Source organism: Urocitellus parryii, chromosome 9, assembly GCF_045843805.1.
Source record: "Urocitellus parryii isolate mUroPar1 chromosome 9, mUroPar1.hap1, whole genome shotgun sequence".
Lineage (NCBI taxonomy): Eukaryota > Metazoa > Chordata > Mammalia > Rodentia > Sciuridae > Urocitellus > Urocitellus parryii.
Window position 1 is genome coordinate 33527602 of NC_135539.1, and position 27748 is coordinate 33555349.

Consider the following 27748-nt stretch of genomic DNA (forward strand, 5'->3'; position numbering starts at 1 on the left):
CTTTTTTAATATGCTTGACAGTAAGAGTGTATTTTGATATTATACAAATGTGGAGTATAACTTATTTTAATTAGGATCCCATTCTTCTGGTTGAACTCGATGTGGAGTTATACTGGTCATGTGTTCATATGTAAACATAGGAATAGTAGTACTTTATTGTGGTTTTAATTTGTACTTTCCTAATAAATATGATGTTGAACATATTTTTAGAGATTATTTGCATTCTGTATATTTGCTTTACTGAAATGCCATTTTAAATCTTTTTATCTATTTAAAAAGTGGATAGTTTTCTTATTGTTGAATTTTAGGAGTTCTTTATGTATTCTGGATATAACTTCTTTAACAGACTTATGATTTGCAAATATTTTCTCCCAGGCTTATCTTTTCATTCTCTTCAGTGTTTATTGAAGAGCACATTTTTTGTTTGTTTTGAGAATTTTCAATTCATCACTTTTTTTTTCTTTTTATGAATTGTGGTTTTTTTTAGGTGTTGCATTAAGAAATCTTAACTCCAGAAGTCATCACAGTGATTTTTACTACATTTTCTTCCAGAAGTTTTTTTTTTTACATCTTTTATTTATTTATTTATTTTTATTTTTTAATTAGCTACACATGACATTACAATGATCTTGGCAATTCATACATTTGAATCATTGGGGTATAATTTCTCACTTTTCTAATTGTACAGATTGCAGAATCACACTGGTCATAGAGTCATCTATATACATACAGCAATCATAATGTCTATTCTATTCTGCTGCCTTTTATTTTATTTTTATGTGGTGCTGAGGATCGAACCCAGCGCTCCGTGCATGCTAGGCGAGCGCGTTACCGCTTGAGCCACATCCCCAGCCCCTTCCAGAAGTTTTAATAGTTTTAACTTTATTTGGGTCAGTGATCTGTTTTTATTTATTTTTGTTTGTGATGTGAAGAATGGATAAGTTTTGCTCATTTGTTTGTTTATGGTATTGGAATTGAGTCCAGGGCCTCACATGTGGTAGGCTAGGCTCTGCCACTACCTAAGATGCATCAACATCCCATATTTTTTCCTATGAATATCCACTTATTGTAGCACCATTCACTGAAAAGATAATCCTTTCTTTACCAAATTATCTTGGCATCTTTGTCAAAATCCAATAAGTCATACACATATGGATCTATTTCTGGAGTCCATTCTTTTTTTTTTTTTTTTAATATTTATTTTTCAGTTCTCGGCAGACACAACATCTTTGTTTGTATGTGGTGCTGAGGATCGAACCCGGGCCGCACGCATGCCAGGCGAGCGCGCTACCGCCTGAGCCACATCCCCAGCCCCTGGAGTCCATTCTGTAACACTGATTCTTTACTATGACACAGTGTCTTTTTTTTTGAAGAGGGTACCAAGGATTGATCTCAGGGGCACTTGACCAATTGATTCACATCCCCAGCCCTATTTTGTATTTTATTTAGACTCAGGGTCTCACTGAGTTGCTTAGCACCTTGCTTTTGCTTATGCTAGCATTGAACTTGAGATCCTCCTGTCTCAGCAACCCCTTACCCCAGCCCCATCCTCACCCCTGCCTCAGCATCTGGGATTACAGGCATGTGCCACTGTTCCTGGCCACAATGTCTTGATTGCTTTATGTCTAAAAACTTTGAAATCAGGTAAGTCCCCTGACTTTTCAAAGTTGTTTTGACCATTCTTGGTCATTTGCATTTCCCAAATGGATTTTGGCTTTTGTGTATCTTAATGTATTTTAATTTTATTTGATACATAATACTTGTGTGTATTTGTGGTACAGTGTGACATTTTAATTCATGTATACAGTATGTAATAATAAGTTGCAGGTAATGGATGTATCTGTCACTTCAGGCCTATTTTGTTTGTGTTGGGAACATTCAAAATCTTTTTTATTGGCCATTTAAAAATAATTAATTGTTGCCAACTACATTGTATTATAGAACATTAGAAATTATTGTTAACCAACTGAACTCCAGTACTCAATAGCCATTCTTTGTCCCTTTTTCCTCCTTCCTCCACACCTTTCTCAGGCTCTTGTAATTGATATTCTATTCTCTCCTTATTTGTGATCAGTTTTTTAGCTTCCACTTGTGAGTGAGAAAACACAGTATGTTTTTATACCCTTATTTCAACCTAATATAAAGTCTTCTAGTTCACCCATGTTGCTGCAAATGACAGAATTTTATTCTTTTTTATGTTGGATAATTATTCCATTGTGTGTGTACATGTTTTATTTATTTATTTGTGTGTTCATCAACACCTAGGTTGGCTGTTATGAACATTGCTGCAGTAAATATGCTATTACAGATGTCTCTTTGACGTACTGATTTCAGTTCCTTTGGGTGTGTCCCTAGTAATGGGAATGCTGGACTAAATGGAATCAGTTTTTCAATTTCTTTTTTTTTTTTTTTTTTTTTTAAAGAGAGAGAGAGAGAGAGAATTTTTTAATATTTATTTTTTAGTTTTTGGCGGACACAACATCTTTGTTTGTATGTGGTGCTGAGGATCGAACCCGGGCCGCACGCATGCCAGGCGAGTGCACTACCGCTTGAGCCACATCCCCAGCCCTCAATTTCTTTAAAAAAGCTTTTTGGCCAGGTACAGTGGCACAGCCTGTAATCCCAGTGATTTGGGAGTCTGAGGCAGGAGGATCAAAAGTTTTAGGCTAGCCTCAGCAATTTAACAAGATTCTCAGCAACTTAGAGCTTATTTCAAAATAAATAATTATAATAATAAAGAATTCATGTATATCTTAAAAGAATAAAAATTTAAAAAGTAAAACAATGGGGCTGGGATTGTGGCTCAGTGGTAGAGCGCTCATGGCCCTGGGTTCGATCCTCAGCACCACATAAAAATAAATAAATAAAATAAAGGTATTGTGTCCAACTACTTCTAAAAAATAAATGTTTTTTTTAAAAAAGGTTAAAAAAAAGTATATTTGAAAAATTAAAATGTGTCCCTGGGTTCCATCCCAGTGCAAAAAAAAAAAAAAGAAATTCCTGGAATTTTGATTGGAATTGTACTGAATTTATAAATCAGATGTGAAATCACATCTAACTTTTTATATTCTGACCAAAAAACCCAGGTATACCTCTTTATTTAGGTCATTTTAATTTCTTAGTAGTATAGTTTTCAGTGTGCAAAAACAATGCAAATCAGATGTACATATTTCATATTTCTGATAATTATAAATGGCATTTTTAAAAAATTCAATTTTTGATCAGTTATTGTTAGAACATAGAAATATAATTTGTTCTTTTTGGGGGGTGGTGGTGGTTATGGTTTGAACCCAGAGGTGCTTTAAGCACTGAGCCATATCCTCAGCCCTTTTTTATTTTGAGACAGGATCTTGCTAAGTTGATCAGGGCCTCACTAAATTATTGGCTTTGAACTTGGGATCCTCTTGCCTCAGCCTCTCCCAAGCTGCCGGGATTACAGGTGTGTGCCACTGTGCCTGGCTGTAGTTGATTTTTAGATATTGATACTATATTCTGGAACCATGCTTAACTCATTAATTCTGGTAGTTTTTTGTTGTTATTGTTTATTTTCTGAGAGGGTCTTTCTATATCATCCAGGCTGGTCTCTAGTTTTCTTTTTATTTATTTATTTTTTTAAAGATTCCTTGAGATTTTACAGAGAAAGTCATGTAATCTATAAATAAAGATAATTATATTCTTCATTTACAGTCTGGGTATGCTCTTCATTTCTTGCCCTTTTACACCGGCTAAGACATCTATTACTATTACAATGTTGAATATATGTGATGAGGTGATCATCCATATCTCTTTCTCACCCTTAGAGGAAAAGCATTCAGTCTTTCACTGTTGAGTTTGATATTAGCTGTAGATTTTTCACAGATCCCTTTTACTGGATGGAGTATTTGATGCTTTAATATTAAGCATCTCAGGATGCTTTGCATTCTTGAGATATATTATTTCTGTGTTTTATTGGCCTTTATTTACTAAAAATTATGGAATAATTTTATGTTCATGAATATTATTAGTCTGTAATTTCTTTTATAATGTCTTTGTCTTGTTTTGGGTAATGATGGTATCATGTTTGGAACAGATTTTTTTCACTTCTGTTTCCTGGAGGAGTTTGTATAGAGTCAGTATTATATTTTTTCCTTAAGTATTTGGTAGATTTCATCAGTGAAGTTATCTGGAGTTGCTCATAGGCAGGTTTTAAAAAATATATTAGGGGGCTGGGGATGTGGCTGAAGTGGTAGCGCGCTTGTCTGGCATGCGTGCGGCCCGGGTTCGATCCTCAGCACCACATACCAACAAAGATGTTGTGTCCGCCGAGAACTAAAAAATAAAACATTAAAAATTCTCTCTCTCTCTCTCTCTCTCCCCTCTCTCACTCTCTCTTAAAAAATAAAATAAAATAAAATATATGTTTAGTTTTATGTAAGGCTCTTCAGGTTATCCTTGTTTTTTTTTTTTTTTTAATTTTCAACAAGCTTTGTTAGTTTATGTCTTTAAGGAAATTTGTCTTCCAGGGAGCAGTGGCACATGCCTGTAATCCAGGCTACTTGGGAGGCTGAGTCAGGAGGATCACAGGTTCAAGGCCAGTCTTGGCAATTTAGTGATATCTTGTCTCAAAAATTGAAAAAGCAAAAATAAAAAAAATTCAATAATATTGAAAAATAAAAATAAAAAGGACTGGGGTTCCTAGTGTTGCAAAAAGAATTTAAAAAGAAAAACAAATTTGTCTATAAACTTGTTTTTGTTTTTCTTATTTTTCTTTTTAACTTTGTTAGGGTCTGTAGTGATTTCTTCTTTGTCATTCCCAATGTTCATTTGAGTCTCTTGTCATTTTTCTAATCAATCTGACTAGAAACTTTTTTTTTTTTAGTTGTTGATAGTTGTTTTTATTTATTCATATGTGGTGCTGAGAATCGAACCCAGTGCCTCACACATGCCAGGTAAGTGCACTACTGCTTGAGCCAAAGCCACAACCTCAGCCTCCTGACTAGAGAGTTTTTTAAAATTTATTTATTTATTTTTTAGTTGTTGATGGACCTTTATTTTATATACGGTGCTGAGAATTGAACTCAGTGCCTCACACATGCTAGGCAAGTGCTCTACAGTTGAGCCACAGCCCCAGCCCCTGACTAGAGACTTTTTTAAAAGAATATTTTTAGCTGTAGATGGACACAATGTCTTTATTTTATTTATTTTTTTAATGTGGTGCTGAAAATCGAACTAGTACTTCACACATGCTAGGCAAGCGCTCTACCACTGAGTCACAATCCCAGTTTGACTATAGACTTTTTAATCTTACTGATTTTCTCAAAGAACTAGCTCTTGGTTTAATGGTTATTCTGTCTTCTCTTTCACTGATGTTTGTTACTGTTATTCTTTTTTCTCTGCCTACTTTGGGTTTAATGTTCTCCATTTTAGTTTTTTTTTTTCTTATTTAAGTGACAGAAAAAAATTCTGTAATTTATGTGTACTATGTGATGATTTGATACGTGTATACATTGCATAATGTTGAAATCAGGGTAAATATATCTGTATCTTCAAACACTTTTTATTTCTTTGTGGTGAGAACATTTAAAATTCTCCTGTCTAGCTTTCTTGAAATACACTGTTCTTACTTAAGGTGGGGAACTTAGATGCATTTAAGATCATCTTTTCCAGTGTGTTTAATGCTATAAATTTCCCTGTAAGTGCTTTTTGATAAGTGCTCTTTCCCTGTAAGTGCTGTTTTGATATGTTTTAATATCAGTTAAAAAAAAACTTTCTAATTGCTCTTGTGATTATTTAGGACTGCATATTTAGTTGCCAGATATTCAGGGATTTACCAGAAATTGTCATGTTATTGATTTCTAATTTTATTCCATTGTGGTTAGAGAATATCTTTTTCAATGTTTGAATTCTTTTAAACTTTGTTTTATGTACCAGAACATGGTCTGTCTTGCTAAATGTTCCATGTATACTTAATCAGGATGTGTATTCTGCTACTATTGGTTGTAATTTCTATAAGGTAATCCTTTGTGTCCTGTTTTTCTATTACTTTTTATATCAGATTTTGAGAGAAGTGTTGAAATAAGCTATATTTGCAAATTTGTTTCTTTCTGCTCTGTCAGAAAGAATATAGCTTATTTTGTTGTACTCTCTTGAATCTTGTTCATTTATGATTGTTATGCCTTCTCAATGACCTCATCTATCATTTATGAAGTGACCTCCTTTATCTCAAATAGTATTTTTTACTCTGAAGCATGTTTTGAGATACAGTCACTCCAGTTTTCTTATGATTAATGTTAACATATTCTTTTTATCTTTTCAACTTTAACCTATGTGTGTATTTAAAATGAATTTCTTATAAGCAGCCTATTATTTGATCTTGCTTTTTTATGCAATAGTAAGTCTCTGCTTTTTACTTTAGAATTTTTAGTAATTTACATTTAGTGAGATAATTGATAGAATTTAGTTTGCATCTCCCATCTTGCTATTCATTTTCTATTTGTCCCATTTTTTATTCATTCCCTTTTTAATCTTTTTCTGTAATTTTTTGTTGTTAATTTATACCTACTTCTCTCTCTCTCTCTCTCTCTCTCTCTCTCTCTCTCTCTCTCTCTCTCTCTACCAGGGATTGAACTCGAGGTGCTTAACCACTGAGCAGCCATATCCCCAGCCCTTTTTATATTTTATTTTAGAGACAGGGTCTTGCTGAGTTGCTTAGAGCTTTGCTAAGTTGCTGAGGCTGGCTTTAAATTCATGATCCTCCTTCTTCAGCATCCCAAGCCCTAGGGATTATAGGCATGTGCCACTGCACCCAGCAACTGTAGATTTTTGGTAGATGCTCTTTACCAACTCATGGAAATTTCTTTCCACTCCTGTTTTCTGATTCTTATTTTTTATTGTGAGCAAATGTTGATTTTTGTCAAATGATTTCTTTATCAAATTGATAGGATCATCTGATATCTTTAGCCTGTTAATATGGTAATTTACATTGTATAATATTGAGTTATCTTTGCATGCCCTGTAATAAACTCTGTTTGATAATGGTATATAGTTCTTCATATATATTGCCCAATTTATTTGCTTATATTTCATTCAGGGCTTTTTACATCTATACTTATGAGAGATATTAATCTGTAATTTTGTTTTTGAACTGTCTTTGTCTGATTTTGGTGTCATAATTAGATATGTTAATTCATTTTCTGTGTTTTGGAAGAGATTTTATAATTTTTTAATGTTAATTCTTTTTTATTTTTAATTAAATTAAATTAATTTATTTGTTTTGGTACCAGGGATTGAACCCAGAGTACTTAAACACTCAGCCACATCTCTAGCCCTCTTTATTTTTTATTTTGAAACAAGGCCTGACTAAGTTGCTTTTAGGGTCTGTCTAAGTTGCTGAGGCTGGCTTTGAACTTGTGAGCCTCTTGCCTCAGCTTCCCAAGCTGCTCGGATTATAGGTGTGCACTACCACACCCAGCTGTTTATTTTTTTTTAAATGTTTGGAATTTTCTAGTGAAACTATTTGGATCAGGAGATATCCTTTTCTGGGAGTTTTAAAAGTACTAATTCAAATAGGTATAGGACTACTCAAATTATTTTTTCTTGGTTGAATTGTGGCAGTTGCTTTGTTGAGGAATTGGTCCATTTATTCTCAGTTGCCTTTATGTGTGTAAAGTTAATCATAGAATTTCCTTTTGATATTTACAGGGTCTGTGTTGGTATCCCCAGTTTCATTTCTGATGTTGGTAAACTTAGTTAAAATTTTCCCTTTCGGCACTATTTTACTTCTGTACCTATTTTAAAAAATATGTTGTCTTTTAATTTACATTTAGTTCAGTGTATTTTTTTATTTCCCTTGAGATTTACTCTTTGATCCACAGATTATTTATATGTGTTAATTAGTTTCCAGGTATTTGGAGATTTTCTATTATCTTTCACTTATCAATGTCTGTTTTTTATTCCACTGTGGTTGGTGAGCATACTTTAAAATTTTCAAGGTTTGTTTTATGCCTCAGAATATGGTCTGTCTTGTATATGTTCTGTAAGCACCTGAAACAAAATTTGTATTTTGCTCTTGGTGGGTGGAGTTGTTGTTTAAGTGTTGATTAGATCTGGTGACTGATTAAAAATGAGTTCCATATATTTGCTCATTTTTTTGTTGAATTGTTCAATAAGTTGTTGACAAAAAATATTGAGGTTTCCATCTCTAAATGTGGCTATTTCTTTTCACTCAGTTATATCTGAGTTTGATTCATGTATTTTGCAGTTCTGTTTGATACAGGTACACTTATGATTGTTGTGTCTTAATGGGTTGATCCTTTATATTATGTAATGTCCTTCTCTTTGGTAGTGGTCTTTGCTGTCCAGTCTGCTTTATTTGATGTTAACATAGACATTCCTGGGTTTTTGTTTGTTTTTTTGATTGATGTTTCATAGCATGTCTTTTTTTGTCCTTTTACTTTCAGCCTACCTGTATCATTACATTTGAACTGAGTTTCTTGTATAGTTAGATCATGTTTTTAAATTGATTTTGTCAATCTGTGTCATTTTTTCTTTTTTCCCCTCTAGTATTGGGAATCAAGCTCAAGGCCTTATACATCCAAGGCAAGTGCTCTACCACCAATCTTCTTTTTTTTTTTTTTTTCTTGAGATGGGATCTTTGCCAACTTGCCTGGGCTGGCCTTGAACTTGCAATTCTCCTGCTCAGCCTCCTGAGTAGCTGGGATCATAGGGGTGGTCACCATTGTGTGGCAATGTGTGGCTTTCAACAGGTATAGTTAGAATATTTGGACTTGATGATTATTGATGTATCAGGGCTTAAGTCTGACATTTTATATTTGTTTTCCCTTTGTTTTTGTTTAATATCTGTTTTCTTATTCCTATCTCCATCTCGGTTACTTGAATATTTTTTAGAAATATTCAAAATTCCACTTTGATTTATTTATCATGTTTTGAGTATATCTCTTTGTTTAGCTATTTTGTTTAGTGGTTGGTTGCGCTAGGTATTATATTATACATAGTCACTCTCCTTATCTTGTTTGTTTTACATTTCTAGATTGAACTCAGACCCTTACGTGCTAGACAAATTACTCTCCCAATGAGCTACATCCCCAGCTCTACAATTTTCTTAAATATTTCCCTAACATACCTTTAAAACCATGTGAGGCAATGTTACAATTTTTGTTTGATAGATTCTTGGAGTGGTAAATGCTTTTATTTTACTTTTTTTCAATTGAAACCTGAGTATTTTTACATTTTGTTTTGATGTATGGGGTCTTAACTAACTCTGTTTTAGCTTTCCCTGAGATATCTAGGCAGAGGAAGTGAAGTTATGCCAAGGTAGAAAAAAGCCCAGGTTCCCATTCAGCTTCCAACGTGGGGATTAGGACTTTCATTTGCTGCTGGTGTAAGTTCCAAGTCCCTGTGTGGTCTCCACTGACACTGCAGTGGAGTAGCTTTGTTACCACTGGGTGATGGTGAAAAGTCCTGACTCTGTGCAGCCAGGTAGAGGAATGCCTCTTCATTAGTTGTTGAGGATGGTCCTCACATGGTCTCCATGACCACTGTGAGGTGGGGAAGGGACTAGCACCTAGTGTGGGGGAAAGTTCCAGCCCCCAATCTTTCTTCTCTAACAATAACCCACTGGACGTGTTTTGGGGTGCCTTATTAGAGTCCTGTGAATGAAGTTTAGGCCCTTCACTTGGCCTTTGCAATATGGGTAGAGGTGAGGCAATAGTTTTTATGTAGTGTTTGGCTGTGCTTGGTGGTGTTTTATGTGATGGTTATTTGGGTGCAGCCTTAGAAGGAGATACAGGAGAGGCCCAGGGAAATAAAGATGATTATATTCACAGCCCCTGGGATATAGGAGGCATTGCATGCCACACAGGGCCATGTGGGAAAAATACCAGGGTGGTTAAGAGGAATAAAGACAGGAATGAGGGAAAATCATTAGGCCAAAGCCCTCTTTGAGGTTTCCAAGTAAGGCAAGGCAGGGCAGGGTGAACAGTTTGTATTGGCTAGTTTTAATAGTTGGGGTAGGTGCAGAGCCATAGATGGGTGGTCCTTACTTGCCTGGGATCTGATCCTGGGATGATTAATGAACAGGAATAATGATTCCTGAGGTGTACAGACCAGACAGAGGAGGATGGCTCTGGGTTGTTAATTTGCATAGCAATGGCATGCTCTTGGCTGAGCCCTTTCTAGTCTTTTAAGAGTTGGAAGGGATAGTCTCTTCCCCAAACAGAAAAGTTTTTAAAGGTGTCACAACACTGTCATTTACAGAAAAAATACACATGTGTACACACAAAGGCCAGAGTAGAATCTATTTCTAAAGTTGTCTTTTATAAAGCAGGGCTGTCCTTTTCCTTGTCCTTGGCTGGCAAGAGAGCAGGCAAGCTTTCTTTGGGGTTTGCTTTGTGCATTTGGTTGCTTACTTCTTCAGCTCCAAGTCTGGAATATCTGAAGGACAATGAAAATCAGGGAACTACTGCCATTGAGTCCTGAGGTCCCTAGTGTATCTGTCTTTTTTCCCCCACTAACTTTCATAGCCTTTTTATGTTTGTTGTATGTAAATATTCAGAGTTTTGTTTGTTTGTTTATTGTTGTTGTATATGGCAGGAGGAGCAGAGAAAACTATCCTTATGCCATCTTCCCAGAAGAGGAACTGTCACTTTCATTTGTGATGGATGTGGGCATCATCATTTTTCTTTCACTACTTGAAAGATGTTACTGCAGTGTCTTCTAGCCCATGTGGCTTCTGACAAAAAGTCTGTTGTTACACTTTTCCCTTTGTTTCTTTATATATAATGTTTTTATTTCTAGCTGCTTTTAATATTTCTATCACTTAAACAGTTTGAGTGATCTTTTTGTAGGTTTCTTCATGTTTCTTCTGCTTGGGGTTTGTTGAGGTTCTTAGTTCTGTGCTTTCACTGTTTCCATCACATCTGAACAACTTCTGGTCATTTTAAAAAACTTATTTTTATACTTCACAAAATAACATTTTTGGTGTAAAGTTCTTTGATTTATTTTTTTGTTCAAGGGATTGAACCCAGGGGTGCTTAACCACTGAGCCACACACCCCCATCCTCTTTATTTTTTTTTATTTTGAGATAGGACCTGGCTAAGTTGCTGAAGCTGGCTTTAAACTTGCGATCCTCCTGCTTTAGCCTTCTGAGCTGCTGGCGTTGTAAGTGTGCATCACCATGCCCAGCCAAGTTCTTTGAATTTTACCACATATAGGTTCATGTAAGCCATGACCTCACCTCAGTCAGAATACAAAATCATTCCATCACTCTGAATACCTCCCTGTGCTTTCTTTCCCTTTGTAGATAATTATTTTTTGACATTTGTTCTGTCTCTTCACCTTCAGATGCCAGTCAAAAACATGTATTATGGACAGCTTGAAATTGTTCACAGCTCACTGGCACACCTACCCTTTTTGTTACTATTACTGTTTTTGCTCTGTGTGTCATAATGAATGTCTTCCAGTTCACTAATGTTTTCTTCTTTCTGTAATGTCTAATCAGTTATTAATCCCCTCTGGTATATATTTTACCTCATAGTCTACTGTTCAGGTATATTTGGATCTACTTATATGCTTCTCTTTAATGTGCTCTTGCATTTTTCACTTCCTTGCACATCTTAATATGTGCATAATATCTTTTAATGTTATTGTTTTCTGATTCTGTATTCTATATCATATTTGGAGTCTTTTTTTCCTTCTCCCTTACTGCTGGTCATTCCTGCATCTTTATATGCCCTATACTCTTTGATTGAATGACAGACATCATGAATTTTATATTGGGTACTGGATTTTGTTTATTCCTGTATATATTTTTGAGCTTTGTTGTGGTACATAGTTTATTGGAAATAGTTTGTTTCTTTCAAGACTTTTAAGCTTTAATTATATAGATTATGGGAAGATTTAGGCAGAACTTCTCAACCTTGGTACTATTGACGTTGGGTCAGGTAATTCTTTGCTGTGTGAGGTTATCTTGTGCTGTGTAGGATGTTTACTAACATACCTGCCTCTGTCCACTATATGCTGGTTAGCACCACTTAGCATGAAACAAGAATCATTTTCTACATTTTTTTTAAAAGTTAAAAAAAGGAAGAAGAAAATGCAGTAGAGACCACCATATGTGACCAAGAAAGCCAAAATATGTATATAGAGATTTCTTAACCCTGCTGTGAGAAACATTCTTTTACCAGTTTAGACAAATAGTAGTATAAGAAAAAAAAATCCTTGTTTTTCCAGTACAAGTTTCAAAACTTGAAAAGGTATGATTTGGGTCTGATTATATGTCTGACCTTGGGCAAATTTTTAACTCTGAGCCATTTTTCCTCTCTCATAAAATACAGCCAATGTATACTTATTGCTTTGATTTGTTAGAGAATTAAATGAAAATGAATAAAAATAACCCAATGTACACACAGTAGCTGTTACTGATATTTCATCTCAGAAGTGTGTCCCTTATTTGTAGTTTCCTCTATAGTCTTATTTTACTAATATGGAGGATTAACATTTCTCTTTCAGGTCATGCAGAAGGATTTTGCATGATGTGTACAATGCAAGCGCATATTACCCAGGCACTCAGCAATCCTGGGGATGTAATTAAACCAATGTTTGTCATCAATGAGATGCGGCGTAAGTATTAACTATTATAGTTTATATCAGTGTTTTTTAGCTAGTTAGCTAGTTATTTGTCTTTTTTGCTTTTTCTTTTCTCTTTTAGATGGATTCTTATTGCCTGGGCTGGCTTTGAACTTCTGGGGGCTCAAGTGATCCTCCTACCTCAGGCTCAAGAGTAGCTGGGACTATAGGCGTGTACCACAATGCCTGACTTTTAGCTAGTCTTCATGGCCTAAGATTCAAAAAAAAAAAAAAAGGGTTCCTGAAGTATTAGAAAACAGACACGTATTTTTATCATATATGGCAATGTCTTATTTTAATAACAAACTTTGGGTTAAACATTTACTATGTATTTGTTACTACTTATGATACTACGTAAACATTTTATGTTTTATTTTTTTTGATACTGGGGATCAGACCCAGGGGAACTTTACCACTGATCTACATTCTCCAGTCCCCACTTTTTTTTGAAATAGTGTCTTACTAAATTGCTGAGGCTAGCCTTAAACTTGTGATCCTCCTGCCTCAGCCTCCTGAGTAGCTGGAATTACAGGAATTAATTATTATGCCTGGATTGTATAAATTAATTTGAAATATTAATGCAAAATGTAATAAGCGTTCAGTTTAATATAAGCAAATTTTAAATTGTTTGAAACTCAATTTGTTTATAAAATTATTACCTTTTTCCTGAGGCTTTTTTCTTCCAGATAGTTGGAATACTCTTGATATTATCCCACAGGTTTCTTTAATTTTAATTAGTTTTAATTTGGTGGATAAATAATACATTGTACTTAGTGACAGGAGTTGTCAAAATTAAGGTAATACTAGTCTCAAAGAAAAATTTAGACTACTCAGTGAAACAAATTTATGGATATACTTCACTCTTTTCCACTTAATTTTAAAATTGTAAATAGGTTGAATGAAATTTTCTTCTGTACTTTCTATCTGCTTTTTGTAGTAAACTTTATATTCATTTTTTTAATTTTCTTTTTTAGTTGTAGATGGACATAATATCTTTGTTTTATTTTTTATTTTTAATATTTATTTTTTAGTTGTAGTTGTCAGTCCTTTATTTTATAATTTGTTTTTATGTGGTGCTGAGGATCGAACCCAGGGTCTCACCCGAGCTAAGCAAGTGCTGTACCGCTGAGCCACAACCACAGCCCCTGTTTTGTTTATTTTTATGTGGTGTTGAGGATCAAACCCAGTGCCTTACATGTGCTACGCAAGCACTCTACCACTGTGTCACAATCCCAGCCCATACTCATTTTTTTTTTAAATATTTCTTTATTTTTTAGTTATTGGCGGACACAACATCTTTGTTTGTATGTGGTGCTGAGGATCGAACCCGGGCCGCACGCATGCCAGGCAAGCGCGCTACCGCTTGAGCCACATCCCCAGCCCCTCATTTTTAATATAAGTTCATTTTTAATATATATATTCATTTTATTTAACCAAGTAGTAATAAAAACTGAGTGAAAATTTTAAGAAACCTACTAATTTTAATCTGGTATCTAACTGGGTAATTATAAGGGTGCATAAGTATATAGTGAGAAACTATAATCCTTTCTCCTAAAAAGCTGCTGAAGATTTAATTGGTTCTTAGCATTATTGACAGGCCAAAACAAACAGTGCAGAAATCTTTAAAACATTGTTGTATATTGGCAGAATTTTAGCCAGGGTAGGTTTTGATTGTTTGTACCTTTACTTATTTATTTTTTAATTTTTTTATTTTTTGGGGTACCGAGGATTGAACTCAGGGATACTTAACCATTGAGCCACATTCCCAGCCCTATTTTGTATTTTATTTAGAGACAGAGTTTCACTGAGTTACTTACTTAGTGCCTTGCTTTTGCTGAGGCTGGCTTTGAACTCTCAACATCCTGCCTCAGCCTCCCGAGCAGCTGGGATTTACAGGTGTGTGCCACTGCACCCGGCCCTGTATTTATTTTTATACATAAATTTGTAGTAGGCATGAATGATATTTTAAACATAGTCTTTAAGAAAATATCACTGCTCTTGGCTGGAGCGGTGGTGCATGCCTATAATCCAAGTGACTCGGGAGGCCAAGATAGAAGAATCACAAGTTTGAGACCAGCCTCAGCAACTTAGCAAGGTCATAGTAAAACCCTGTCTCAAAATAAAAAATGAAGGGCTAAGGATGTGGCTCAAGCGGTAGCGAGTTCGCCTGGCATGCGTGCGGCCTGGGTTGGATCCTCAGCACCACGTACCAACAAAGATGTTGTGTCCGCCGAGAACTAAAAAATAAATATTAAAAAAAATAATAATAATAAAAAAATAAAAAATGAAAAGTCCTGGGGCTATAGCTTAGTGGTTTAATCCCCAATGTAAAAACAAAAACCAAAAACAACAACAAAAAAAACCCAATTAAAAAACCCCCTCATTGTGTTTGTGTTCTTTATGTATACATACATCCATAAAGCACATCACAGTTGAATCAAGAAATTGCCATTTTTATAAGTCAAAATTGGTGGAATATTAGCAAATTTCATGATCTGAGGTAATATATGTTTATGCACATTCATACATGTAAAATTCAATATATAATGTTTCATTGTGATTTCTTAATTTGTGTTGTTTTTATTTTTAAAATAATTTGGTATTACAACTGCTTAGTGAGAAGTAGGACTAAAATATTACTATGCAACTGAAAATATAATTTGTTCTATTGGTCATTGGATAGAATTGAGAGTGGTTGGATATTTATGTTTTTCATGGGTTCTCTTCTGGAGATCTAATGCCATATTTAAAATTGTGTGCATCAACATAATACTTTAGACAAACTTTTGAGGAAATATGGCCAATGTTGATTTTATTTAAGTATAATTTTATTGACTTGATAAAGGCAGAAGCTCTGGGGCTGGGATTGTGGCTTAGTGGTAGAGCTCTTGCCTCGCATGTGTGAGGCACTGGGTTCAATAATCAGCACCACATAAAAATAAATAAATAAAATAAAATAAAGATATTGTGTCCATCTACAACTAAAAAAAATATATTAAAAAAAAAAAAAAAGAAGCTCTGGACTCTTAAGAAACTGCATCCCCTGTTGGATCTCAGTGACAGTATGTGGTCCTGGCGTTTTATCAAGGCAGCTTGTGTTAGTGTTGCTTCCTCATTAAGTAATTATTCAGGGATTTTTCTAATGAATATATTGTAAGATATAACTTTTTGTGGTATAGCCTAGGGATATAATATATAATGATATAAAGCCTCATCTTTACTTAAATTTTATAGGTATAGCTAGGCACTTTCGTTTTGGAAACCAAGAAGATGCCCATGAATTTCTTCAGTATACTGTTGATGCTATGCAAAAAGCATGTTTGAATGGGAGCAATAAGTAAGTCAAATAAAACATCAGTCGTTTCTACGTTTTGTGTCCCTGGCTTATCAGAATTTAGTTTTGCCTTTTATGTTGAAATCTGTTACAACATAAAAATCTGTTATACAGATCTGTTTACTTTACCTTTTGGCTTTCCCCTGCCTCTTCCCCACCTGATTTGCATTATTTTAAAATGATTGTAATTTAGAAAGGTACTTGTTATAACAGTTTTAATTTGTTCAATTATAAGTGTCAGAAAATGAATGTTGGCCTTGCCATAGTTTAATTTCTGGGTAATGGTGTACCTTAGCAGATCTAAAATTACCTGCTTCTCCTGGTTGTTTCTCACATTTTCTTTGTTGACCTCTAGACTCACAAGTCTTTGTGTTTCCTGCCTCTTTCTCTCTCTCTGGTCAGTTATGAATTCTTATAGCTTTGTCCTAAAACCTAAATGCAGACATGAAGGAAGACTGGGGAGACAAATAGAAAACAGTCATAACCCACCTGCTCTTGCCCACATACACCTGGTACATTTCCCTTTGCATGCTGATCTAGGCCTTCATGTCATTCTTCTGGTGCAGGGTCACAAACCTGCTGAGAGTATCTTCTTTTCTTTGTTGCAAGGTCAAATTCCTGCCTGGATTTCAAAGTCCCTTCATAATATAGCTCCTTCTGTCCTCATCCCCAAACCCTCACTGTATCTGTCAGGCAAGGGCTAGTTTTTGGCTGCCACATATCTTGAGGTCTTTTGTGTGTGTGTGTGTGTGTGTGTGTATGGTGGTGGGTTGGGGGTCTTTTTGAATCTTGTTCCTTTATAGATGTATATGCTTTTAAAATCTAGTCATAGCATAATTTTTGCATAATTCTTCTATCATGTTACTACTTTTTAACTATTTTTCAGATTAGACAGACATACCCAGGCTACCACACTTGTTTGTCAGATATTCGGAGGATACCTAAGATCTAGAGGTAAACTTTTGTTGATAAAGTGATACATGCATGTGTTTTTAAAAATGCAGACAGTAGGAAAGGGCTAATGATGTAGATCTCCTGGCCAGCCCTGACTCCAATCTCCCCGACCTAATGGCAACCCTGTGCCAGTTGGTAGTTTAGCCTTCTGGTAATTTCTTAAGGGTGAACAAACTGGGAGCATACCATGTATGATACTTTCATTTTTCTCTAAGTATTGTAGATCTTATATTTTAGCACAAATAAGTCTTAACAAAATCTTTCACAATTTCAGTAGTATTTCATTAATTTTGTTCTATTGATCAATATTTATGTTTCTATTTTGTTGTTATTACATCAGTGTTTCATTGAACATTCATGCACACATGCCTTTGTGTTTATGTAAAAGTATATATAGGATAAATCCTTAAAATTAGCATTTTTTAGGTCATAGGGTATATTTTAATTTTTATTATTGACATGTTGTCATTCTAAGAGGTTTTTACCAGTTTATATTCCAACAAGTAGTGTATAAGGGGCCAGATTCATGACCTTTCACCTATACTGTGTGTAATATTAACTTAGTTTTTTTCCCCCCAATCTAATAGAGTAAAAATTTTACTGGTTTAATTCTTTTATTTTGAAATAATATTTATATTCTGTCATTTCGTAGTTGGTACTGATGTGATGAATACCCTTTGCTTATCTTTTGCATTTTATTTTTGTTTCAGTCAAGTGTTTAAATTGCAAGGGTGTTTCAGATACCTTTGATCCATATCTTGACATAACATTGGAGATAAAGGTAAATTGAATAATTATTTTTAAAAAAATACTATTAGTATTTAGTTGGACACAATCACCTTATTTATTTATTTATTTATTTATTTATCTGTTTGTTTGTTTATTTATTTATGTATATGTGCTGCTGAGGATCGAACCCAGCGCCTTGCTCGTGCTAGGCGAGCATTCTACCACTGAGCCACAACCTCAGCCTCTGATTAATTATTTTGATGGTTAAGTTTAAAGTCTTTTTATTACCTTTTGACTTTTCACTTAAGAAATCTTATAAAATCAAATTTTGATCCCTGTATTAGCCAAACTTAGATGTTTATTATTATTATTTTTTAAATATTTATTTTTTTAGTTGTAGTTGGATACAATACCTTTGTTTTATTTATTTTTATGTGGTGCTGAGGATCGAACCCAGGGCCTTGCATGTGCTAGGCGAGCAGTCTACCACTGAGCCACGAGCCCAGTCCAGATGTTATTTTTTAGAAACTGTTTTGCTTCTTGCATTTTAACTCCTATTTTTTTTTATTATTCTTGAGTTTCCATTTTTCTGATTACAGATGTAATACATGTTAATGATAAAAAGAAGCTTTGCAGATATATGTAAAACCTAGCTTTCATTATTAGTTCTTTAGTAGTTTGATATATATACTGCTCCAGAATAGATGACTTCCTTTTCATAGAAGTGGGATTATGACTTAGTCTGTTTTTCCACTTGCTATTTTTATTTAATTCTGCTTGGAGACCTTCCACATCAGTGTGTTCTTTGGGTAGTTTTGTGGTGGTCCAGTAAGAGGATATACCATAATTCACCTATCTGGTTCCTTGCTGTTTTCCACTTTTATGCTATTCTAAATAAAGCTGTGGTGAGCAACCTCTTATTTTTGTTTACTGTAATCTGTACTTTTTTTTTTTTTTTTTAAAGAGAGAGTGAGAGAGAGAGAGAGATTTTTTTTTAATATTTATTTTTTTTAGTTCTGGGCGGACACAACATCTTTGTTGGTATGTGGTGCTGAGGATCGAACCCGGGCCGCATGCATGCCAGGCGAGCGCGCTACCGCCTGAGCCACATCCCCAGCCCTGTAATCTGTACTTTTAATGGAAGGAGAAAAAATTTGGTGTGAAGATGTGGATATCATCATAAGAAAACATCTTTTACATAAAAATTCATATTTGTTTTTCTGTGTGAGTCTTCTGCTCACATGTTCTCTTTTCCTCCCCCTCCTTCCTGCTCTTGTTTTTCAACCTGTGGTAGTGTGTAGTGATATGGTCTTTATGCTTTTTTCTCCCAGGCTGCTCAAAGTGTTAATAAGGCATTGGAGCAGTTTGTGAAACCAGAACAGCTGGATGGAGAAAACTCCTACAAGTGCAGCAAGTATGATGGGTGGTAACTTTTTTAGTTCTTGTTGTTGGCTGTTAACAGTGCGGGTGGCAGGGAGACTTGGCTTGAAAGAATTTAGTGCATTCAAATGGCTCACTAAGCTGCCTTAAGCTTTTTTGTTGTTGTTAATACTTTTAATAGTAGATGGATGGACACAATACCTTTATTTTATTTATTTTTATGTGATGCTGAGGATCACAGTGATGAGAACCTAGTGCCTCACGCATGCTAGGCAAGCACTCTACCCCTGAGTCAACATCCCAGCCCCCTGTCTTAAGCTTTTTTCCTTCTAATTTTTTCTTTTAGTTTTCTTTTTTTTTAAATATTTATTTTTTTAGAAGTAGACATGATACCTCAATTTTCTTGTTTATTTATTTATTTTAAAATGTTTTGCTATTAATTAATTAATTAATTTATTATGTGATGCTGAGGATTGAACCCAGGGCCTCGCACGTGCTAGACAGGCGCTCTACCGCTGAGCCACAATCCCAGCCCCTTTATTTTATTTTCAGTGGACATTTATTTTATTTATTTGTTTATATATGGTGCTGAGAATTGAACCCAGTGCCTCTCACATGCTAGGCAGGTGCTCTACCACTAAAGCTATAACCCTAGCCCTGCCTTAAGCTTTTAATGCCATCTGGAGAGATGCTGTTTCCCTGTCCACTAGAGGCCAGAACATGGAATGTATAATGTTTCCACTCTTTCAAGATGTGCAGCTTTGTGCCTTTGGAGGACTGGCACCTTACTCTGGGGCCAGTTGGATGGGAGAAAGCAAGCTAATATCATCCATACTCCACACATTAGTGTCTTCTCCCAGGACCTCACAGCGTGGGATAACAGTTTGTCAAGCAGCATTTTCATTGACTTTCCTGTTAGAAAAAGGTTGAGAATAGGGTGGGGGTCACTTACTCTCAGAAGAGCTAAGGATCTCTTTCTCTTTTATCAGTACCCAGAGTGTGGGGTAATGTCTAATTTAGATTATTCAGTAATATATTTGTCCAGGCAGTAAAAAGAGCCTGTTTTAAGAAGGCCCTGTTTTCATATGTTTTAAGTAGATTTCTACTTTATAGTCAGGTAATATAGGAAATCTTTTTTTCATTATATATTTATTATGGGGGTGGGGAGAGAAGGCTCCCTTATCGCCAATACTATGGCACTTTCTCCTGTTTTAAATTTCTAGTCTTTATTTTTTTTCCTTTTATATCTAGACAAAATATTTTATTTATTTTGTGTGGTGCTAAGGATTGAATCCAGTGTCTCACGTGTGCCAGGCAAGCACTCTACTACTGAACCACAACCCAGCTCCTTTTATATCTGGATAGGGTTTGCTATCTGCTGTAACAGAACTATGCCAGCTTAAAAAAAAAAATTATTTTTTTGGGGGGTGGTGGTACTGGGTATTAAACCCAGGATGCTCAGCCACTAAGATACATCCACAACCCTTTTTATTTTGGGACAGGCTCTTGTTAAGTTGCAGAGGCTGGTCTTGAACTTGCCATCCTCCTGCCTCAGCCTCCTGAGTTGCCGGGATTATAGTTGTACACCACTGTCCTGGTTCTTATTAGCTTTTAAGTTTTTATAAATTTTTTATTATTATCATTTTTTCAGTGCTGGGGGCTGAATCCCAGAGCCTCATTCATGCTAGGCAAGTGCTCCATTATTGAGCAACACCCCCAGCCTGAGTTAACCTATTGGTAGTCTACATGGCTTGGTATTTTGGCATTGTCCTATTTTTCCTTCCTTCATGCTTTTAGGCAGTTTGGTATTTTTAATTTAATATTTTCACTATTTATTTAAGGTGCTGGTGTTTCTCATCTTAGTATCCTTATTTTGGAATCTTCATTTAGGATGTTGTAGAAAAATAACTAAGGAAAGACTAAAACACGGGAAAAATTCATATTTTTTTAATCGTTTGTTTCTGTGTGTTTCAAGGTGTAAAAAGATGGTTCCAGCTTCAAAGAGGTTCACTATACATAGATCTTCTAATGTTCTTACACTTTCTCTGAAACGCTTTGCAAATTTTACTGGTGGAAAAATTGCTAAGGTATGTTAATAATCTTTTATGTGAAACCTTACAAGGCTTACGTGTTGGTAACTATTAAAGGTTATAAATGACCTAAGTGAATAATCATTAGATCAATTTTCTGAGTTCTTCCAGCATTTGATAGCTGGGGGAAAAAAGAAAAAAAAAAAAAGATCAAATAATTGTGCCAGTAGTTTGGACAATGTGCTTATGAGTGTGTGTGTTTTAGTGTACGCTTCAGCTGGCTGGACTTTCTAGTGATAAAATTGGTAACTGTTATCTGCATTTGGGCTTCATAGTCAGTTCTTTGGTATCCATGGTAATGAGGGGATACAGGGACAGCTTGTATAATTTGAAATCTAAAGATGTCCCTGTTAGATCTTAGTTCATTTTCTTGTTTATTTTCTGATTTTTTCAGTACACTGAATTTTCCTGTTTTCTTTCCACTTACTGAAATTTGAATATGGTAAAAAAATTCAACAGCATGCAAGAGAAATAAATAATATATTCCAAAATTATTTTTATTTAAAATAAAAATAAGTTGTGATTAATGTGTCCAGAGTTGTCATTTTGTTATTTTTGGTAGATTTGATGGATTCACAGAACGTGGATCCTTCCTTGATTCTTCCTTGTTGAAGGGAAATAAAAGACAGAGGGGCTGCCTTCAATGCTCTTAGGTTCAGGTATTTTCTAGGTTAATTGTGTCCTTTGAAAAGGTGGCTAAATGCATTGGGGTTTTGCTGTAACATCACAGCATTGCAGTATCCTTTGAGTCTTCTTCCAGGTCACTCTGAATGTTCTGCACTTGAATATATGGATGGTGTGTTTCTTTAGAAATGACATTCTTTTTTCCTGTTCTCATTTCTGTTTAGGATGTGAAATATCCTGAATATCTTGATATTCGTCCATACATGTCTCAACCAAATGGAGAACCAATTATTTATGTTCTGTATGCAGTGCTGGTGCACACTGGTTTTAATTGCCACGCTGGCCATTACTTCTGTTACATAAAAGTAAGTTGTATGGATTTGCTAGTAGTCAGTTATTTCACATATGTACCAAAAGAGAGCTCTAGTGTTCTTGGGAGTAAAAAGTGGAACTTAAATGGTTAACCTGTGAAACTTAGGTTAACCTGTTGTTCTTTAATGTCTCTTGACTGTGTTTCTTGTGAATATAACTAATCTCTCTATTGACTCTTTTGCAGGCTAGTAATGGCCTCTGGTATCAAATGAATGATTCCATTGTATCTACCAGTGATATTAGATCGGTACTCAGCCAACAAGCTTATGTGCTCTTTTATATCAGGTATTGTCATGAAAACAAGTTGTTAAATTTTTTGTTCCACCATTTCTTTCCTCTCATCAACATATTTAAATTCAATTTTTGAGCCTCCCCACCCCCGCCACCTTTTTCTTTTTTTTTTTCTGGTGGTACTGGGGATTGAATTTAGGGGTTCAGTCACTGAACTATATCCCCTGCCCTTTTTAGTTTTTATTTTGAGACAGGGTCTAAGTTGCCTAGGCTGGCCTTGAATTTGCAATTCACCTGCCTTGGCCTTCTGAGTAGTTAGAATTAACTTAAAATTGGCCAATATGTGTAGCCAGTTTTAAGTTTTTATTTATTTATTCTTTCTAATGATAGTTTGAAGATTAACTCTGCCAATGGCCTGGAGAGTGAGCAGGTTGTTTTTGAGTATGGATTATGAGTTGGCCTTAGTTTCCAGCTCTTTTGGCAACTCAGCACTAAAAGGTAGAGAGGAAAGGAAAAATGACAATTTAGAAGGGTAGCTTATGCTGCTAGTGGCAAAACAAGTGGGCCAGGGGCCACTGGGGCAGTGGGTGGCCTTGGGAAGGGGTCTCTGAGTACCCTTTGTGATCACAGCCAGCATCACCCCACTGCTGAGTTTAGGCTGCCAGTCAAGTACCAGCTTGGGCCAACACTAGCACCAGTGCTTGGGGCTGTCCTGTTGTAGCTGTAAGATCTGACTTATCAGTTCCATTTTTTGCAGAAATCTGATGCATGCTCCAGTGTGCCTCTTGGGGTTTTTTGTTTTGTTTTGTTTTTTGTTGTTGTTTATTTATTTTTATTGTTTTCTTCTGCAATACCAGAAATGGAATCCAGGGCATTGAGCAGGCTGGCCTAGCACTCCGTCCCTCAAGGTGTCCCTTTTTAATAGCTGACAATTAGAATATCCTAAAATGTCCAACAGTAGCAAAATGATCATAGATAGCCGTGTGTTGAAATATTACACAGTTGTAGTTTTTCTTTTGTTTTTCTTAGTACTAGGCATTGAATCCAGGAGAAGTCTACCACTGAGCCACATCCTCTGCTCTTTTGATTGATTGATTGATTGATTTTTTGGTACCAGGGATTGAACTCGGGGATACTTGACCACTGAGCCACATCCCCAGCCTTATTTTGTATTTTATTTAGAGACAGGGTCTCATTGAGTTGCTTAGCATTTCACTGTTGCTGAGGCTGGCTTTGAACTCGAGATCCTCCTGCCTCAGCCTCCTGAGCCACTGGGATTACAGGTGTGTGCCACTGTGCCCGGCTGATTTTTTTGTTTTGAAATAGAGTCTTGCTAAGTTGCCCAGGCTGACTTTGAACTTGCAATTCTCTTGCTGAGAGTGATTTTTTTTTTTTTTTTTTGGTACCAGGATTGAACCCAGGGGTGGAGTACTTAAACACTGAGCCACATCTCTAGCCTTTCAAAATTTTTTGAAAGGATCTTGCTAAGCTTTGGAGACTAGCTTTGAACTTGCAATCTTCCTGCCTCAGCCTCCTGAAGTGCTGGGATTATAGGCATGTGTGCCATCATGCTCAATTGAGAGTGGTTTTTTAATAAAGCCCCCCGCCCCTTTATGCTTTAGGAATACTAAATACTGGTGAAAACCAACAATACGAATGAAAATAGGGGTCGGGGCAGCGATGATCCAGCCACTAGATAGAATGGGAGCTACTGCTGAGGGTCAAGGTTGAGGAGGTGGTTTTGGAAAATGCCGTTTTAATTACCCAGTTGCCCCTGTTGTGTCCTGATCTGAGCTACTAACATTGACCTAAAGAAAAAAACATGTATAGCTCTGTACCAAGTGACATAAAAGCACTCTTTTGTCCATTAGTTTCTGAGGGGTTAAGTGTTGTTGAATTTGTAAGTGAGTTTCTTCTAAGGAGATGTCCTTCCTCACCCTAAGTCATATCACTCTTTGTCCTCAGGTCCCATGATGTGAAAAATGGAGGTGAACTTACTCATTCCACCCATAGCCCGGGCCAGTCCTCTCCCCGCCCAGTAATTAGTCAGCGGGTTGTTACCAACAAGCAGGCCACAACGCCAGGGTTTATTGGACCACAGCTTCCTTCTCACCTGATAAAGGTAACATTCATAGGTACAATATAACTGTTATGTTAATTTTAAAAATGTACCCTTGAACCCTGAAGTTAACATTGCAGTAGTTGCTATGTCCTCATGCACAACTAAATCTCTTGTTAAAGTTGATTCAAGCCCTTTATTACAAATAATGGCAAGTATACAGAAACTTTAGCATGAATAGAATGATCAAGAAGATGGTATGGGTGTGAGTATATTTAAATGTCAACTCCCACTGTGGACTCCTGCTCCATGGGTAAGATATTTGGGTTCTTAATGTTGGATACCAGAAAAGTGACCCTTTTTCAAAGGGTCCATGTAGCTACTTCAGGTGTGTGGCATTTTATGTCTGCTGTCCACTTGAATTTGATCTTGCATCTGATGGTCCTGTCAGGAGGACTGCTTGTGTACCTCTGTTGTATGAAGCAGTATGCAGAACGAGGCCCGACTTGCCAGACTCACAGGAAATTGTGAGCAGCCTGTCGGGACTAAGCCATGTCACTGGTGTTGTGGTGTTCTACAGCTTCCCAGTTGAGTTTAATTTGAATTATCAGATTTTCTAGTTAGATGCTTTTTTTTTTTTTTTTAAAAAAAAAGGACATTAGGTATTAGTAGAATCCAATGCCTTTGTGAGCTGGCTTCTGAGTTGGGCTCTTCTTCAGAGTTGACATTAGGGCATTGGAAAACCAGAGTGTATATGACTCTGGAAGGGAACAGCTGTAATTGGTTTATTAAATTGTTTGTTGGGTTGGTTTTTACCATGAAACCTTCCAATGTTAAAATAACAACTAATTCAAATATTTAAGAAAACATTGTGAAAGGCTCAACATGATTTCATCTGTAAACCAGCTTTCATCCAGATCCTCACAGGGATTTAGCACCAGTAGTGGGAACCTGGAGCAATAGACCTGCACAAGTAGAACCGGGAGATGACACGGGTTGGTGGCTGTGGTTGTCTAGTGCGGGTTGTTCTAGCCTGCCTTAGCTTTGAGGCCAGTGGTGATTTCTGCTTCCTAGTACTTTTGTCTTTGTGTGTGGGCCTCCCAGGAAACCCAGCTGAGGAGAATATGTGTGACTTTCTCAGAGTGACCTGGGAAATAGAAAGAAGTTGGTCTGGGGATTGTGATCTGGCAGACATATTTGTTTTTTTATTAATTAATTGTCAGAAAATTAGGGCCTTTTAAGGTGTATGTGGGTTGCAGCAGATGAAAGAGTGGTATTTCTAGAAATGTGAAATCTATAAGTTAAAACAAGGCCCACATGGGAAGTGCCCTCAGCCAAGTTGGACCATGTTCTTGAAGCACTGACATAAGTATGGTTTTTTTCCTTCCAGAATCCACCTCACTTGAATGGAACTGGGCCATTGAAGGAAACACCAAGCAGTTCCATGTCAAGTCCTAATGGAAATCCCAGTGTCAACAGGGCTGGTCCTGTTAATGCTTCCACTTCTGTTCAAAACTGGTCAGTTAACAGGCCCTCAGTTATTCCAGAACATCCCAAGAAACAAAAAATTACCATAAGTATTCACAACAAGTTGCCTGTTCGCCAAGGTCAGTCTCAGCCTAATCTTCACAGCAATTCTTTGGAGGCTCCTAACAAGCCTGTTCCCTCTTCTACCATTACTAATTCTTCTGCAATACAGTCTACCTCGAATGCATCTACGATGTCAATTTCTAATAAAGTAGCAAAACCCATCTCTCCGAGTGAATCCTGCTCCAAGCCAGTGATGAATGGCAAGTCTAAGCTGAGCTCCAGTGTGCTGGTCCCCTATGGTGCCGAGTCATCCGAAGAGTCTGACGAGGAAACAAAGGGCCTGGCCAAGGAGAATGGTGTGGGTACAGTGACGAGCTCTCACTCTGCTGGTGAAGAAGCCGAAGATGATGAGGCTTCTCAGCATGAGCTTCAAGAACCTATCACTTTAAATGGTGCTAATGGTGCAGATGGCAACCCAAAAGAAAATGGCCTATCATTTGAAGGTGCCAGCTGCCAAGTCCAGCCTACTATACACTCAGAAAACCCCTTTTCTAAAGCAAATGGTCTTCCTGGAAAGGTGAGTGAGTGGAAGAGGCTTTGCTTTGAGTCTCATTCTTGGCCATTCACTTGGCCAGACTTAAGTGAACATGGAGCTGGCAGCTAGAATTAAAATGTCTTTGTTTTTCATTGTAGTTGATGCCTGTTCCTTTGCCATCTCTCCCAGAAGACAAAATCTTAGAGACTTTCAAACTTAGCAACAAAGTAAAAGGCTCAACAGATGAAACAAGGTAAGAAAAGAATGAATTAAGAGGAAATGAACTTCATGGTATGACATCCAATAATGTCTGTAGAAGTCTTATATTGAACAATTTGAACCCTGGAATGATTTGGGGATTGAAGCCAGAACCACTCTCTGAGTGAGCTACATCCTCAGCCCATTTTATCTTTAATTTTTTAAAAAAATTTGAGACAGGGTCTTAATAAATTGCCCAGGCTGGTCTCAATCTCGTGATATCCCCACCTCATCTCTCCTGGATAGCTAGGATTGCAGATATGTACACTTCATCCAGCTGAATCTTGGAATGACTTGCATAACAGTCTATAGGATTTATTATTTGCATTTTAGAAGAGTAAGAAAAAAATGTGCTCTGTGGGATTCAGTCATTACAGCATGGCACAATCCCGCTGATGATGCCCTCTCTGACCAGTGATTTTTGGTCCACTTCTGAATCTGATGTCCAGTGCCATCTTTCTTTTTTTTTTTTATACTTATTTTTTAGTTGTAGTTGGACACAATGCCTTTATTTTCTTTATTTATTTTTATGTGGTGCTGAGGATCGAACCCAGGGCTTTGCACGTGCTAGGTGAGCGCTTTACCACTGAGCTACAACCCAGCCCCCAGTGCCACCTTTCTAATGACAGACAAGCAGGTGAAGCTGTGTTAAGGTTATAGGGCAGGGGTTTGCAACTCTATCAGAAAGCAAGTGTTCTTTGAAGGCCCCTCCAGAAATCTAAAATTCAAAGAAAATATATCCTGCCTTGACACTCAATTAAAAAGAAAAAAAAAAGTCAATGTATCACCAGGTGCAATAGTTTGTGCCTATAATCTATTCAGGAGTCTGAGGCAGGAAGATTGCAAATTCAAGGCCAGCCTCAGCAACTTAGATCCTGTCTCAAAAACAAAACAAAGGGCTGGGATATATGTAGCTCGGAGGCAGAATGCCTAGTGTTGAGTCCCATATCCTGTCCCTCCACAAAATTCAGTATATTGACCTGACTGTAACTTATCTCAGGAATAAAATGAAAGGGGTTTGAAATGC

General features: G+C 36.3%; 1 protein-coding gene across 1 annotated transcript in view; it reads left to right on the forward strand.

The window, feature by feature from the left end:
- Window positions 1-27748, forward strand: part of Usp42 (ubiquitin specific peptidase 42) — a 47200-nt gene that overhangs the window by 11065 nt on the left and 8387 nt on the right. The window contains exons 4-14 of the mRNA XM_026404207.1: window positions 12509-12619; window positions 15860-15962; window positions 16846-16913; window positions 17624-17694; window positions 18974-19056; window positions 20998-21109; window positions 21961-22101; window positions 22293-22393; window positions 24305-24461; window positions 25789-26505; window positions 26622-26716. Coding sequence (XP_026259992.1) covers window positions 12509-12619; window positions 15860-15962; window positions 16846-16913; window positions 17624-17694; window positions 18974-19056; window positions 20998-21109; window positions 21961-22101; window positions 22293-22393; window positions 24305-24461; window positions 25789-26505; window positions 26622-26716 — 1759 coding nt within the window. The remainder of the gene's footprint in view (window positions 1-12508; window positions 12620-15859; window positions 15963-16845; window positions 16914-17623; window positions 17695-18973; window positions 19057-20997; window positions 21110-21960; window positions 22102-22292; window positions 22394-24304; window positions 24462-25788; window positions 26506-26621; window positions 26717-27748) is intronic.